The 17,754-nt window shown below is 30.3% G+C and overlaps 2 protein-coding genes across 2 annotated transcripts; one reads left to right on the top strand and one right to left on the bottom strand.

Moving 5' to 3' along the window:
• Positions 1-10,990: 10,990 nt before the first annotated feature.
• LOC125203779 (probable beta-1,4-xylosyltransferase IRX10) lies at positions 10,991-14,921 on the bottom strand. Its single transcript, XM_048102221.1, has 8 exons — positions 14,601-14,921; positions 13,824-13,970; positions 13,654-13,718; positions 13,144-13,213; positions 12,525-12,743; positions 11,689-11,832; positions 11,477-11,612; positions 10,991-11,399 (listed from the first exon to the last, which is right to left on the bottom strand). Exons 1-8 carry the CDS (start codon positions 14,916-14,918, stop codon positions 11,170-11,172), a joined length of 1,329 nt encoding a protein of 442 aa, XP_047958178.1. The 5' UTR covers positions 14,919-14,921; the 3' UTR covers positions 10,991-11,169.
• A 1,205-nt stretch (positions 14,922-16,126) lies between these two features.
• On the top strand, positions 16,127-17,730 carry LOC125208305 (peroxidase 43-like). Its single transcript, XM_048107885.1, has 4 exons — positions 16,127-16,360; positions 16,543-16,725; positions 16,961-17,123; positions 17,198-17,730. Exons 1-4 carry the CDS (start codon positions 16,151-16,153, stop codon positions 17,599-17,601), a joined length of 960 nt encoding a protein of 319 aa, XP_047963842.1. The 5' UTR covers positions 16,127-16,150; the 3' UTR covers positions 17,602-17,730.
• Positions 17,731-17,754: the final 24 nt, after the last annotated feature.

Here is a 17,754-nt window from a genome sequence, read left to right as displayed (position 1 = left end):
TTTAATTATATCTAAATCAAATGCAAATCATTATGAATCTTACAAATAGATTCCTTCAAAGCATTTCCGTCAATTAAATGTTAGTCATATAGTTGTACAGAGAAAAAGAAAAAAATATTGTTGATATAGCTTTAAAATATTAAAATCAGTCCAAAAAATTAAAAATTATACGGAGTACTATAATTCTTATAATCAAAATCGAAAACTCAATCAATATTCATACACTATCAAATTTTCATTTATTCCCTCCATCTCTAGTAAGTGATACTCCCTCCGTCCCATGCTACTTGCACATTTCATTTTCAGACTGTCCCCAAACTACTTGCACTATTTATATTTTAGTTAAAAAAAATTATGGTATTTAATTAAGATATTCGAGTTAGTTCGTGTTTTCTTTATCAAATGTTGTCTTATTGCACTTAAAATTTTAATTAAATTACACTAATTACTCGTGTTCAAATTTACGCTGTTAAAGTGAAAAGTGTGAGTAGTATGGAACAGAAGGAGTATAATTCTTTTCCTCACGTGTATTTTGAGAAAATGATAATAAATAACTAAAGTACATTATTCTCTCACTTACTTTGTTTTTTCATCATTTAACTACTTATATTAATTTTTCAAAACACTTGCAAAAAAATATGTCACTTACCTTAGGATGAGTGGAGGCAAATTATAAAATACTCTATATAGCTTTAAAATATTAAATGCATAAGTCCGGAACATGTTATTATTATTTTATCAAAATTTCACTGTAACGTTCTTAAATTTAAGAATTTAATGGAGCTAAAAATTTGGAAAGTGAAAAGTTAAAACAAAATTATGAAATTCTTAAATCAAAATTGTAAACTCAATTGTTGGTATCTTTAAATCATAATTTTCCAATTTTAATTTCTTCTATGATAAACTAAAATGAGTTAGGAAGTCTAATATTTTTACAAAGAAACAGAGAAATATTAAAAATATAAATTTAAAATATTAAAGCTATGCCAAAAATTAAGAGTTTAGTTAGAAAACTGAAATTTGGAATGTCAAGTAAATTGAGCTAAGGTATTTAAATAAAAAGATATTTAATATTTATTTTTAAAATAATAATTGGACAAGTTAGGAACATGTAATTATTTTCTAACAGAATTTGCCTGTAAAATTCTAAAAAATAAGAATTGAATAATATTAAAATTGAAAAATAAAGTATTAAAATTAAATAAAGTCAGAAATAGCCAGGGTATGGTTTATTTAGTATGGGATAGTAATTATAGGATAAATAATTAAATACTTAGCTTCAAATATAAATTAAAAGAGTTAAAATATATGATTTTTTTTTTTATCAGGGTTCAACTATAGCATCCCAAATATTAATAATTTAATGAAATTAAAATTTTAAAAGATAAAGGTATAACATGAAAGTGTATGAAAATATTTAAAATAGAATGGTATATTCAATTAGGATTTCAATAACATATCTCAAATTTTAATGTGTTACTTCATATAGTAGTTCGAGTTTGAACTCTAATATTTTATGAAGAAAAAGTTAAAATACTAACTATATAACTTTAAAATACTATATTAAATAGATGAGTTATGAACATATGGTTTTTTTTTATCGATGTTCGACTGTAACGTTTCAAAAATTGATAATTTGTAGAAATTAATCTTTTGGAAAGTAACGTATTCAAATCAGAATCACAAAATTTTAAAAAAATTAAAATTGTAAACTCAGTTAGTAGTATTAAATTTTAATTTTTTTTGCATATTATAGTAAATTGAACTAAGAAACCTAATACTAACCTAATACTTTATAAAAAAAAAGAGAAAATATTAAATAGAAGAGTTAAGAACATATTTTCGACTGAGGTTCAACGTTTTGTAAAAATTAAGAAGTTGAAAAATGAAAAATTTGAAAGTAAAGAGTTAAAATTAAAATTCTTAAAATCAAATAGTAAGTATTAAATATTAATATATCTTAAATTTCAGTTTGCTGCATGATAGAGTAGTGAATTGAGCTAGGATCTATAATATTTTATAAAGTAAAAGATAAAATATTAACATATAGCTTTAAATTAATATGGAAGAGACGAATTAAGAATATGTGATTTTTTTTTGGGTACAATTGCAACATTTGAAAATTTAGAATTCAAAGAAATTAAAATTTGAAAAATAAAAAATGACTATCAAAAGTATGAAATTCTTAAATATAATAATCATAACCTCAATTAGTATTAATATATTTTATATTAAATTTTAGCTTGTTACATGTTATATTGAATTGGGTTAAGAATAACAAAAATTGAAATATTAACTATATATCTTAAGATAATTTGATAGATGAATTAAGAATGTTGATAAATTTTTTTAGTTGAGGTTAACGTAATGTCCTAAAAATTATGAATTTACATAAAAGAAAAATGTAAAGAATTAAATCAAAATTATAAAATTCTTAAAATCAAAATTGTAAACTTCATTAATAAATAATATATAATATGTATCAAATTTAAAATTATTTGAATTCTTTTTTTTTGGAACTTTACTTTGAACCCCGATAAAAAAATAATCAAATACTTTTTTAATTCATTTAATTAACATTTTATATATATAACTAATATTTTACTATCTTTTTAAAAATAAATTGAAATTTGAAAAGTAAAGGTATATACCTTATTGAAATACTACTCCATGTATTTTGGAAATTAAGATATATTTACAATTTTTATTTTTGAAAGTAAACGTATATAGTTAACGTTCCAAAATTAGTACTCTTATAAACAAATAAATTGTTTTATGAATGTAGGAGTAATTAATAAGGTATATAAACAACTTAGAAATTTAATTAAAAATAAAATACGGATATAATATAAAATTACAAAACATCATTTCCCATTCCATTGCTTCAAGATTTTAATTTGTACGTTCATAAGATTGAATAATTAATTTGTTATAGGTAGATTTATAATAGGGATAATTTAGTAAATAAACAATATAATTAATAACAAAAATAATTGAAATAAAACTGATTTTGTCCTATTTAAAAGGTAAGGGTATTATGTATGTAGAAATTTTGTACGTTTATCTTTTCCCTTCTCGAGCCTGAAATATATAAATATATGCTGTAATATTTTCTAAAAATTGTAATGTGTGTACTTATATAAATAGATGCACATTAATTTTTTGTATAAATTGAAATTGGATAAATAACTGTATATGTTAGATTTGAATTATTATAATATTAATAAATTTAGATTAAGTATGTCCTCAAAGAATTCAAGGGTAAAATGAAAAAAAAATGGACAAAGAATTGAAATGTGATTAATGATTTTTCAGAGATATAAAATGATGCTTTTGAGTTCAGAGATCTAAAATATATACTACTAGTACTATATTTTATTTTTTAGAGATGAATTTGAAGTTCATTTCTTTTATTAGGAACTAATATTAAATGTATAACAGATTTAGGAAATAATATACAATTTATAGATAGTTAGACTTTTTTAGTGTTACGATAACTGATTATCTGACGTGACACAAAACCTTGTACTATAAGTTACTCGTTCCGTTCCAAAAAAATATGTATTTTTAGTTGGACACGAGTTTTAATATATAATTGATAAAGTGGGAGAGAAGTAGAAACAAAAAGTAATTAAAGTATTGTTAGTGGGGAATGAGTCTCACCTCATTAGAGAGAAAATAATTTCCAAATTTAGAAAATGCATATTCTTGTGGGATGGATTAAAAAAAAGATTGTATATTCTTGTGGGGCGGATAGAGTATAACGCATAAATTAACTATTAGTCATAAAATTTAGATAATTTAATTTGCTACAAATTGTAAAGTACGCATAAATTAACTATTAGTCGTAAAATTTAGATAATTTAATTTACTACAAATTGTAAAGTACGCATAAATTAACTATTAGTCGTAAATTTTAGATAATTTAATTTGCAACAAATTGTAAAGTTTGGTTTTAACTGCAGCAGTTCAAAATTTAAACAGAATTTGCAACAATGTGGGGGCAATGCTTCAAATTCAATTTGATTTTAATTCAATTTTTTGAAATAGATTATTATTAGTATCACTATTATTAAGAATAGTACTAACATTAATTATGATATACTTATTGTTTTTAATGAAGATATCCTCGTATCATTAATTTAGCAATTGACTGATCATCCAAATCATTAGTAGTAGGTATATGACTCATCTAAACCTTGGCGTGCAAACATCACCACCTAAATTGTATACATTTAACAATGATAAGCTAAAATCAATTCATTAATTTGTCCTTGTTTAAATCCTAACTTAACTAAAATTTGTTCCCAATCCAAATTAAACGTAGAAGAAATACTAAATCAACATTAATCACAATATAACATTAATTATTTAGATTTCAATATGTGAGTATGTCTTAAAGTATTAACGGATATATTATCAGTGCAAAAATATTAATCTTATTGATGGTCTGCACAATTCAAATTCAATGCAAGATATAGCTGGAAACAATTTATAGCAGATTGTAATAAAGTAATTTTCTCAAAGCCTAAAATGTACTGCTAATTATAAGTGTACGTAAAACAAAAATATTTTTACTGGTAAAAGAAGACCCATAATTGGAGGGGAAAAAAATCTATATCTTGTTTGGTTATTTTTAGAATATTGTGACCAATCAATGTGATCAGAATTTGATCAATGCTAAAAATTACTACTCCCTTGCTAGCTAGAATGTAAGGTATTGTACATTAAATACACAATAAATTAATGAATAGTATTATTATAAACACACATTAATTTTAACAAGTAAATACATTTTTTTTATTATAGTATACTACATATTTAATGTTATCAGCTAGAAAAACTGCCACCTATAACATGCAGAATTTCTTCGTTTTTACCTTGGAATTATTTCAGGTAAAGGGTAGGTCTATTTAATGGAAAGAGATATAAATGATTGGACAATAGCTAGAGATTCCTCTATCTTTAGCTACTATGGCCTGGATGAGATCATGTATTCAATTATTTTAATAATACTATAATTTGTTATAAAATTTTAAATGATTATTGTAGAAAATTAACATTTTAAAAAATAGTAGACTCTATTTTTGGAAATTTGATGTAAAATATTAATTATAATTCCAAGGTATATTGATTTTTTTAATTTTCAAATATTTATTATAAAATATTTGAAAATACCGCAATTATAGGTTAACTCCGGTCATAGTACTAACTAGGGATGTCAATTCAACCCGAAACCCGTGGGCCGGCCCGAACAACCCGATAAAAGGAGCGGGTTAGGGTTGTAATTTTATTACCCGAATACAAAACGGGCTAAACGGGTTGGCCCGAACGGGTTGCGGGTCAGCCCGATGGGTTGCAACTTTTAATTAAAAATTATTAAGTTTTAGCGTTTTTTATTTATTTTTGAATTCTCAAGCTTTCTACATAATCATTAGTCTTATTCCATCTTCATTCTATACTTTTCCACTCGATCCCACAATATCAGCTTTCAAGTTCCACCACCGTCCTATTATCTGCCACTAGTGTCTCACCACCACCAAAGCCAATCAAGACAAAGTTAAAAAATAACTCATCAAAATCTTAATATATTTAATTATCACTTTAATAATGATTCATGTAAGATATGATTTTTAATTTTCACAAAGAATTAGTTACGAATAATGCCAAAATAATGACACGAACACAAGCTTTAATTTATGTTGTAGTCGATCAAGATGAAATGCTTCTTTCCATGTATTATTGTAGAATACTATGAAAATATGAAGATTTTATATGATTCTAACTAAAAAGAAAAAAGTATCTAAAATTTAAAATCATTTTATAGAAGAAAATTTCGATACAAGAAATTATTTTCCAAAGCTTTTAGGCTCGAATAGCCCGATGGGTTAGCCCAAAACCCGGTGGTTTAGGGTTAGAGTTGAAAATTTATAACCCGAAAAGTCCATAACCCGAATAGCCCGCACCCAAATAGCCCGGCAACCCGAGTGGGTTGGCCCGAATTTTAGTGTATAGTAAATATCTTACACCTTTTTGATCTAGTTTGACGCTATGATATGCCGCACTAGATCAAGATTATATAGTTTTGGACATTCCAGCATCCTGTTTTGGATTCAATTTGGACAAAATCCAGTTTTGTGGAAATTGACTAACTAAAAATTTGTATGTTTTTACTACATCAAAGTTACTACTAGTAAAAACCTTGATTAACCTGTAGTTGGTATTATATTTTTCTACAATCGGCAATGAAAATGAAATTGAGAAGTTAAATTTTGTAAAGTGCATATCCTAATTGCAAGATCACATCCTCACATGGTGTGGGGAGAGATCACCTTCTTGTTCAGTCTAATCTATATGGCAATTCCATTTGGTAAAGAATCATGGCTACTGACAATTCCACCACTCAAAACACAAATTAAATGCAGAAGGTGGTGAAGAAATCATGTGTGAATATGAATTGATAAGCATTCAATGTTTTTTATCTGCTATCCTTTTATATAGAGATGGTTAAAAAGGAATACTACAATTTTTTTTTTTCTCAATTGTACTATAATTCCAAAATAGGAACTAACATATTAGCACGCCGAATTTCACCGAATTAGTTATAGTACTCCACACAACCAGATTTTTATTCTCGAAGGTCCATACTTCCAATATCTTTCATTGTGACACGTGGCTTATGTGGAACCCTAAAACTAACATTTGTCACAGATCACTCCTTACTTTCATGAATAAAAGATGCATTTTGATTCGGCATGAATTTCAAATTTTGTTTGATATGATAAAGAAAAAATTAGTGAAATATGAGTCTCACTGTTATATTAGTATTTATTTTAATATGATGCGTTAATGAAGTGTGAGGTTGACTCTCAAAAAATGAGTATAAAATAAATGTGTCTTTTATTAACTGACATTGTAAAATGGCAAAATACGTCTTTTATTAACGGACATAGTGACTATTAATTAATACTTTATCGGTCAATGAAAAATAATGACATTTGTGGATGATGCAAATATTAATGCGCAATTAATAAAGCTAAAGAAAGAAAACTAAATAGGTAAAATTGGAGAGGGAAAGAGAAGAAACTGTGGGAAAGTTTTCATGAATAAAATATGACTAAATTTGTTGGAAAGACTAAATTATAAATATGAGACTAGTATTTTTTTTTTTATGTACGGAGATGATACTTAATTATGGGTCAAAGGCTTGAATTGTAATTTGTCACAATTTAGTTATTGTTATTAATTAAATTTCAATTAGAGCTCAATTATATAATATACTGTTTATGTTAGAATTTATTTTAGCGTCCTATTATACTTTTCTAATTAGCGATTATATAATATGATGATGTTTCAAGAGATTAAACTTAAATGGAAGGTGGACATATAATCATAGTCCTAGGTATTGACTTACTATGTGGTTTTCGCTCATTATCCTACCTTATGTCCCGTTTGAGAGTAGGATAGTGATTGTCAAAAATAAATTTAATTAGAACTTAATTATAAAATAAATTTTAAACATAAAAAAAGAATCATGTGTAAATGCATAAGTGTGTGCGTCATGTGAAATCATGTGGAGACATCGACCAAGTTCGGCCCCAAATTAATGTCCCACTCATGATCATTAAAATATCATGAGAAAATGTCTCATTGAAAATGATTGTTAATGTGTTATTATAAATATAACATTTGTTTTTATTAAATTAAATCATAATATATCTCAAACAAAAAAAATGTTACTACTATTTGAGTAAGCATGTATGTATAACACGGCAAGCACTTGCTTATCTAATAAAAATTGTATACATATTGTGGGACCTTAAGTTTAATTTTTCTCTTTAATTAGAACGTGATTTGTATGAATGATTAAAGGTTCTCGATAAAAAGAGAAAAAAAAAGGAACAAAAGTTCAAAAGTTTTCATTCGAGTAATGTAGCCACTTAATTAGAGTTAATTTCTTGATTTGATGAACATATAATTGATGTAAGAAAAGGTGTGAAGTAAGAATGAAAAGACAAAGAATATCCCCTTATAAAATAAAAATAAGATTTTACATAAATATAGGTATGTATGCATGATATGGACCATCTCCCCTTCTAAATATAGTGGGACATGACTTTTCCCCAACCCACCTTTTTACTACAAAAAAATTTCATGTGCAAATCCCTCAATTATTCTCACTGGTTAATTACACTCAAATATGAATTATTCGTTTCCAAAAATGTAAGTTGAGATTGTTTAAAAACTTTAGTAACACCTAATTTTAGATTAAATTGACAGACTAGCTAATGGTTGAAAATAGTTGTTATGAAAATTAAAATTTAGTTGAGATGATTTTTTTAGGTACGGAAATTAAGAAATTGTGTTAAATAGGTAATGAATATAAAATAAAATAAGAGGGATAAAGGAGAGTACTGCAGGAGAGAGAATAAACTAAGAGTGGCCATTAATTAGATGTTTAGTGTTTTTGCCATATACGGAAATAACTGAACTAAGTTTGGACATCTCGAAAAGGATCATGACTCAACTAAGTGGGATGAATATATATAAACACTTTGACTAGATTACGTAGCATATATCCGTTGGTAAGACGTTTCACCTCTAACTAGTATAGTTTGAGTCACCCAACTTGCATGTGTGAGTGAGAGTATGCATCAATTGTAACTAGAGGATTATGTAATCTCCATAGATTGGTTCAAGTGGATGTTTTCTTGGCTGAGCCAAGCCAATCACTAGGCGTTGGACGGTGGTGTCACACCAATATACCAAATTGGTAATAGGAAGGTTTCAATTGCTAAAGATGAATGACAAAGTATACAATCGTGTGTGATGGTCCCAAATAATTGGACCCAAGTCTAAATTAAGATACAGCCAATCCCAATGGCTATATATGCCCAAGGAATATTTTCCAATTTAGACAATCAACTTTTGTAGAATGATGCATTGAATATGAGTTTGTAACTGCAATCTTGTGTTAAAACTTAATTCTTAGGTCATATGCATTGTGTTGGTGCTCTTTTATAAAGCTAATGTTATTCCATTCAAGTATTTTTGGTAGAGAGAATATGGTTAGGTATAGTCTTTTCAATTATGTTTGGTATCATAAACCATAGTTAGGGATCAATGGTTAGATGGGAAATATGGTTTATTTATAACTTACATTTTTTTCCTACCATTTCATGTGTATTATGAAGCTTTTAAATAATTGATCACTAAGCATTTATGAGGTAAGGTTAATTCCCCATCTTACTTAAATGTTCTAAAAGAATAATATTGACATGTAAGTATATCATAATATTGTTCTTAAACTTGTCATTGTCAAAATCCAACCATTATATCATATCAAGGTCCACAACGATGAGAATTTTAAAATTTTAATTGATCTGCAAAAATAGAAATGTAGAGATACTTTTTGATATACTTTAAAAATTAATTACTAGTCCAATTTTGTGATTTAAATTGGAAAAATGTCCATTTTCTTTCCCTTTTTCCCTTTTTAAGAAGTGTAACGAAACCAATGATTAAGTTTTTGGTACAAATTTTTTCTAAAAATGTCTAAATTTTCAAAAATCTAGAAAAATGGAATGAACTTTTATAAAAGATGTAAAATGACTCCAAATTTTAAAAATATAAAAATAGACTTAACTTTACTTAAAATTATAAAAATAGTGTAAAAATTTTAAAGTGTAATGTGAGCAACTATGGTAAAAAAAAAATTGGGAGCAACCTTGTGGTGTTGCTATCAATTCCAATTATTAACTCCAAATACAAATCAAGAAAATGATAACATAATGCATGACTCAGAGACTTGTTGCTGTAGTCTACAACTTATTTTGCCTGGTCACTTCTGATCTAATTGAAACTTGGGTTTTGTCACTTCTGTTTATTGTTCCTTTTCGATATTTCGTCAATCAAAACTTTATTTCTTAATTTTCTAAAAATCATGCTCTGATGTTGAAAATGGAGAGTATGTTGTTATTTTATTTTAGAGTTATGCACACAAGAATTATCCAATCCTCAATTTATTGATTGAAAATGTGATCTTTTACCGACTAAGCTCACAAAGAAAGAATTACCGATTCCTCAATTTATTGATGGGAGATGAAACGTTTCACCAACTAAATTGTATTTTTGTGAGATATAAACTTGAAGGCGCAGTTTTGTTTAAGAACACAGATTCCACTCTCGAGAATATGAATCTAATGTTGTCAGTTAACTTCTGAAGTGAATGCATGTGAGCATGTAAAAATTTATATAGTACTACTATATTTTGATTGGGTAATTTTATATATCTATTGCTCTTAGCCTTATGGAGAGTAAGTTATATTCATTCACACTCTGATTCAGAAAAGGAATTAGGCTTTAAGAAAAGTTATATTTGGCGTTATTTTGAATTTCCTACATAATAATTTTGGATAATATAAATATAATTAAATTTTATTTGTATCACGTTAGGTTTACATCAAGTTTTCATATTATAGTGTGATTAACAGTTTGAGGTTGAAGAGACCAACTCTCCTAGTTAATTCTATATTAGTAATAAATAGACTTGATATATTAAAGCATCGAATTGTAATTAAATGCAACTCTCCTAATTAATGTTCACTACAAACTACAAACTACAAACTTCAAACTAAAATTGGATCATTAAAGCGTTCAATTTTCACACTAGGCATATCAATATTTGTTACTCGCCTCACTTCCTAAAAACCATATTATTGGGTAAACCGTGCAGAATTAGAAAATATTACATTTATTTGACATTGATATTTAAATTGTTTTATTTATAATTCTTTTCAAAAAGACAACATGAGTTAAATCAAAGAAAATTAATCCATAGATATAATATAAGTCCAGTCCAGGCCCGGCCCAATATTAATTGGATCTAGCCCGGTTTGTGAAATTTGTGTAATAGTAAGTCATTACATTTCTCTTTTTTTAGTTAACAATTTCAATGAATGTTTTCCATAGGATTTGTGGACATGTAATATAGACAATGTAAGGACTGGCATAAACATAAAAAATAGTACAAAAATCTATAAAAACAATCTCATCCACCCTTTCTTTTTTGTTTGTTTTTTCTTTTTCTAAAAAGGGTGAATATGAATGTGAAGAAAGTGTAACGAATAGTGGAAAAAAGATTTTTTAAAAAGCATATTTACCATCAAACTAAGGCAATGGCATGGGTGGTTTCCATTTGCTAAACTCCACCAAATCTCTATTCACCAAACTTCCATTATGCAACCAAAACGTCTCTACTGACTGATGGAATTGCCTCACTTTCTTCTCAAGTTCCCCAAGAATTCCACTGAAAGCCGAGCATGATTCTGACTCTGGAGCATACACCCAAAAGCACCTCACTTTCCGACCTCGGGTGATCATTTCTTCTATCTCCGCATCTGTGAGATACAGGAATCTTGTTAGACGATAGTAAGAGTGGTGTCCGTGAGAGAAACAGGGAGAAGGCGAGTATGACCTGAAATTGATTCTAAGTAATCCAAAAGTTCTGTCCCTATCCGAGTGGATGGCCATTTGATTGATATCTGAGAGTAGTCAACTACATCCTGGAAAGGCAGCTCTACCTGATCGGATAGGATAACTGGGACACACTCCTGTTCCGTGCAAAACAACCGCAGCAATGAGCTCCAATATTATACACATGGAGAGCAGAAAAGTGTTTATACGAACCACAAAGAATGACTCATAGAAGCGAAGCGTCCATGATGACTCTCCACGTGGCGCAAGACAGAACTTCGCATTTCGCAGATGTAGAAAGTAATCTGTCTTCCCAAGTTTTTCTGGGCCACTGAATTTCAACACTGGAGATTCCAACTGTTCACGGAATCAACATGCATATCTTTCGATGGAATTATTGCAGAGATAATGGAACCATGATTCAGAATATAAAAAATATAGTAGTAACAAAAGTGAAGGTTCTCTAAAGGAATGAACACAAGTTGCTCTCAGATGAGTGTTCATTGACACTAACTATAACCACGGTGAAGTCGACCAAGGGCAAGAATAATGTGCAAGAAGCAATGGATTTCCTTTGATAACTAGAGAAGCCAACTATTCTGTGGGTAGATATCTCCACAAGTATTATCAGAATGAAAGGAATTTTTTATCATATGTGCTAGATTAGTGGTGGCTTTCTTAATCAACACTATTGGCATATTTATTCAACTTTGACCAAGATTTTCTACTGAGTAACATCTGTCAAGATCTCTTCTCATTTTTCCCTTTTCTTTGAGGTAGGGGATTATTTTTTCTTTTCATTGTTTACGAGCATAGACGGGGTGTGCAAGGATTTTGAAGAATTCAATGATATGTGAAACGCTGGTATATGAGTTAGGTGAGAAGTCTTTTGACATATGTTAATTAAGGAACACTAAATCCACCGACCATTAAGCTACTGATAGCATGTACGGATCTACCGCTTCCATAGTTTTTTCCCTAGGGAATTTTACATTGATGATGGTAAAAATTAAGAAAGATGTCGACAGAAAGAAGAATGGAAGATGTACCTTATCAGGATACTCCTTTGCAAGTTCTATCAATCGAAGACGACCAGCCTTTCCTTGTGCTCGACCTAAGTAATTTGCCAAATATATCCTCCTTGATAGAGGCAAAGGATCAACAAGCCTGGGCTTATTAATTGTCATCCCATCATCAATATTACCGGGTATGATGATATCTTTCCATGTATTAAAGGCACTAATGTCTCTCTTATCTGTCCGGTCTCCCTGCATTAACAAGAAGATACAAATATAGACATACATCAGTCATCAGCAAATTTCTTGCAATTAAAGGTAGCAAAAATGTTGATATTATAAGATTTTATACAAATCTCTGAAACCAAGTCTAAGTGGAACCCAAATGCAAAAGAAAAGAACTCCCAGTTCCATACAAAATGCATGCAATAACTTGCTAATGATGAATCGACTACTGTATTAACAAGTATAAAAGTCCTATTGCGTCGCAATTCGAAATGGCTCTCTGTGAAGGTGCTCCAAGTTATGCTTAAAAACAGCCATTTTTGGTCTTTCATATTCGGCATTTTATAAACATAACTTCACGTAATAGAAGCCAACAGAGAAATTAATATTATAAAGAAGAAAAGCACCATTAAATATAAAGATGTACCTCTGGGGTCAGAATTATTGAGCGATTTATATATGTAGCCCAAGATTTGAACAAGTGAGCTCCAGCACCACTGCAATGGAGTAAAACATCAAAAACAATATAACTTCGCTTTTGTCTGGTCGTACAGGTAAAAGAGACAACAAAAAAGTATAAAAGCTTTGCTCAATCTCCATCTCAGCATTTTCATGGGTTCCAGTTTCTATTATACTAAGACAGGGAAAGCATCAAAAGATTTATTAAGTTACACTCATAAGAATAAGAAAAGTATTACTATTAATCTGCATCTGCAACTCATAAGGAGAAGAATTCATAAACGGGGATTTATTAAGACTTAAGCAAGGGACCAATAAGTGCTGGGCATCAAACATCGTTGGTTTCTTGTATACCTATTAATAACATATGGCTAGACAAAACACCCAATTTAAGTCTTCATACACGTATTACACTCCCATGAACGGTACGCGAGCAATTCTTATTGAAGAACCATAACCGTTAATCAGAGAATCATACCTTGGGAATACAAAAATATGGTTACGGCCACCAGATAACCTGAAATATGGCATTTGACTTAAAACCTGAAACCAAATATTGCTACTTTATATAACAATTGTTTCATGATCTCTTGTGAAGTGCCCATGTTCTGATAATCATAAAGAGTTGCAAAGGGTTGCATTTATTACCTTGACATAAGTTTGGTTGATCTCTTTGTCATTAAGACCACCCATCATTCGAACACATTTAACATAAGATGGAACAAAGAACAGATCTGCTTCCTCTTTCTTTCTAGTCCGATATGTTGATTGCAACAGCAACCTATGTATTTTAACCTAATGGAAGCCAATAATTAGACAGATAACTTAGTTGGATAAAAATAATAAAGGCTTCAAACTTGTTTAAAGTTGAACTTATAATCACTCAAATTCTCTGCTATATATTGCCAATCTAATCTCCGACCAAAGTAAAACGCCATCTTCAAATCTTTTCTTAGTAGGTGATACATCAAACTATCTTTTCTCATAAATGTTAGCATCTTTTTTTGGTTATTTAATCCATCTCCGACATAAGCTCAGCAAATTTTATAAGAAACATACAAATTTAAATCTCCAAAGCTTTGGGAACTTATTTATTAACAGTTGTTAGAGAAAATTTTATCACCATATTCCATTAGTACCACTAACTTATCACCTAGAATCATCTTTCAAACTGACAATCCTCAAATTTCAAACACACATGAATCAGATTACAGTATTCCTTCTGAAAGAGCAGATTCGCATTCTCTCCAATGACAGAAAATTCATTCAATAATACACCATGTACAAGAGCAGCCCTCATCAGCTACTAATTGATGAGGTGTAGTTGGCAACCATGAACCCAATCCTCGCTTACATTTTACACAATTCGCATCAAACAAGTATATAGCTACTTCAATTTTACCGAATTCAAATCGATCAAGTCACCTGAGTGCCCCATTGGCCTTTAACGCAGGCGTCGGCGGAAATCTTCCCATCGCGGCCGGACATGAGCAGCTGCAAGCCATCGATCTCGTCCTTGTCGTACACATAGATCTTCAAATTGAGGCGGCTAACGGGGGCGGTGTAGTGATTGGATTTGCGGTAGGGCGAGGAGCAGGGGGCGAGGGAGTGGTCGAAGAGTCTGGTGAGGAAGAAAGTGGCTGCGACGAGAGCTAGGGCGGCGATCTGGTGGAGTCGGGTGCAGGCGGTGTGGTGGGGAGAGTGTAATCTGCTGGTTTTGTTGCCGGGATTTATGGTCGCCATTTCTGAATCAATTAATTTCGCAACTTCTTTTTATTTTTATGTCTTTAAACATAAAAAATGTTACTACCTCCGTCCCCTAAAATTTGCTACACTTTGATCCGACACGGGTTTTAAGAAATGTAATGGAAAGTGAGTTGAAAAAGTTGGTGAGATGTGGGTCCTACTTTTAAAGTATTAGTTTTATAATAAAATGTGAGTAGGAATGAGTCAGTGGAATATGAGGTCCACTACTAAATATAGTAAAAGTGAAGTGTATCAAATTTTCAGGGACGGACCGAAATGGTAATATGTATCAAATTTTCAGGGACAGAGGTAGTAATACAAAAAATCATGAACTTTATCGAATTGTGCAAATTTTTCATCCGACTCGTCTGATAGACTTACGACACAAACTTATTCAATGTGACGCGCTGGAGATGTGACTTGGCAAATGATAAATTTAGAGTACAATTCGAATTGTGAAATTAATGCTACTTTTATGTTGAATTCGATTTGTGGGATTCAATATGTATGTTTATGTCGATTTGTGTGTTGAATTCGATCTGTATGTTTTCATTTGTGCTACTTGTATATTTGTGATACATCCAGGGTCAGAGATTGCAAAGATAGAAGATAAACAATCAGAATTAGTAGAGTTTTGCCAACTCACGTCTCCGACGCGCCATATAGGATAAATAATTTGTCGAAAATTTATCGGGTTGGTCGAATGGGAAATTTTACACATTCTAATAATTTTCATGACTTTTCATTCAACATTTAAAATATACGGGAAAACTCAAACTATTTTAAAAATTCATAACTTTACATGCAATTTACCCTTATTTTTATTATTAAAAAAAACACACAAATTTCCTCCTAAAAATTGCCCAAATTTATCCATTTCCTTTGCATATATGAAATGTTACAAAAATTACTTGAGATTTTCTTTAAGTAAGGTGGAAAACTATGTGCAATTCGAATGCAAAAATACAAAATCTGATAGCTAACGTGCCACAGAAGAAAATTGCAATATAGCATCACACATACAATTGATTTATTAAAAATATAAATAGGAGATTCATGAATAAGAATAACCACCTAATTAGAAATTAGATTGAATACTACACAAAAATACAAAAAAGCATTCATGGGGCTGTTAGCCACCTCTTGCCCACGTATTTAAATCATGCAAATTTTTCATAAATTTTCAACCCAAGTATTCACCATCTTCTTCCCTGAATTTTTTTGAAAGAATGAATTTACAGAATATATGTTTGTTGTTTCTTGTGCTCCTTTTGTTATTCATCAATATCACACAAGGGCAGCTTGAAATCGGATTCTACTCCCAAACATGCCCTGATGCGGAGTCCATCGTCAAATCTGTTGTGAGTGAAGCTACTCTCGAGGATCCAACAATGCCCCCTGCTCTTCTACGACTCCATTTCCACGACTGCTTTGTCGAGGTCTGTTTTCGTGATTTCACTTTTGGCATGTATAAGTTCATTTTTGGACAATCGAAAAAATATTGGTAGGAGCTCTCTATTTTGCTTCTTATCTCTCAAATATATCTTAATTTTGGTAGCATCAATTTAATAAGGGCTACAAATAATTTTCAATGTTTACATGTGTGTGTGCATGTGATTAGGGTTGTGATGGTTCAATCCTGATTGAGGACGGAGCTGACTCAGAGAGGAGAGCGTTTGGACACGAAGGCTTAAGAGGTTTTGAACAGATTGAGAAAGCGAAACAGGAGATTGAAACTCAGTGTCCCGGGGTTGTGTCGTGCGCCGACATCGTCGCCATGGCCGCTAGAGATGCTGTGGCTCTGGTAAGTAGTCAAAGAGAGGTGATATTTATGATGTCATTTATGCATAATCTTTTATATTTAGATGGTTATTAATAGAGTGTGTGAGAAGATAGCTTGAAATTTATGGCAAAAAAGGTGATATGGTGATATCATTTTTTTGACTTGTGTCGTGCAATATTTATGGTTTTATACCTTATTTTCCACACATATACGTAATAATTTAATGAAATTAAACTAATGTTCATTTTATTTACAGGCTAGAGGGCCAAATTATGCAGTTGAAACCGGAAGAAGAGATGGAAAAGTTTCATCCCTAAAGCTTGCTAGTGATATGCCTGATGTTAATGACTCAATTGAAACCCTCAAGTCCAAGTTTAAAAATAAGGGTCTTTCAAATCAAGAACTTGTTATCCTCAGCGGTACAATTTCACACCAATTCGTTATAATTTTGATCTATATATGCGCTAATTAATATGCACTTTACGCATTATAGGAGCACATACCATTGGGACGGCTGCATGTTTCTTTATGCCGAAGAGACTATATGAGTTTAATGAGACAAATGATTCGGATCCTCAGATTAGTCCTAGATTTTTACCGGAGTTGAGACGGATGTGCCCGAAGAATGGAGATATTAATGCTAGAATCTCTATGGATCTAGTGACTAAGGACAAATTCGACGATCAAATTATGCGGAATATCAAGAAGGGGTTTGCAGTGTTAGCATCGGATGCTAGACTATACGATGATCGTTTGACCAAACAGGTGGTGGATTTGTATGCCGAAGGCTCGCAATTTGCACAAGATTTTGCTAGGGCGATGGTGAGAATGGGTCGGATTGGCGTGAAGTTGGGATCAAATGGGCATATTAGACGAATTTGTAGTGCATTTAATTGAGACATTTGTTGTGAGTTTTGGACGACAATAATGCATATCACATTGTAATTGTAATCTAATACTGCTAAAAGAGTTATGAATCCCATGTATAGTTGGGCTCTAAAAAGTTCATTTTTTTTTATGCATGTACGAAGTTGTAATTTAGACTATAAA

The sequence above is a fragment of the Salvia hispanica genome, chromosome 2 (genome assembly GCF_023119035.1).
Source record: "Salvia hispanica cultivar TCC Black 2014 chromosome 2, UniMelb_Shisp_WGS_1.0, whole genome shotgun sequence".
Classification (NCBI taxonomy): domain Eukaryota; kingdom Viridiplantae; phylum Streptophyta; class Magnoliopsida; order Lamiales; family Lamiaceae; genus Salvia; species Salvia hispanica.
Note: the sequence above shows the minus strand (reverse complement) of the source record. Positions and strands in the feature narration are given on the sequence as shown.

Coding starts and splice junctions, on each gene's coding strand:
- LOC125208305 (XM_048107885.1), top strand. CDS start 16,151: ATGAATTTACAGAATATATGTTTGTTGTTTCTTGTGCTCCTTTTGTTA. Junction 16,361..16,542: donor TCCACGACTGCTTTGTCGAG/GTCTGTTTTCGT, acceptor GCATGTGATTAG/GGTTGTGATGGTTCAATCCT. Junction 17,124..17,197: donor AGAACTTGTTATCCTCAGCG/GTACAATTTCAC, acceptor TACGCATTATAG/GAGCACATACCATTGGGACG.
- LOC125203779 (XM_048102221.1), bottom strand. CDS start 14,918: ATGGCGACCATAAATCCCGGCAACAAAACCAGCAGATTACACTCTCCC. Junction 11,613..11,688: donor TCTATGAGTCATTCTTTGTG/GTTCGTATAAAC, acceptor TGCACGGAACAG/GAGTGTGTCCCAGTTATCCT. Junction 11,400..11,476: donor TTACTTAGAATCAATTTCAG/GTCATACTCGCC, acceptor TGTATCTCACAG/ATGCGGAGATAGAAGAAATG.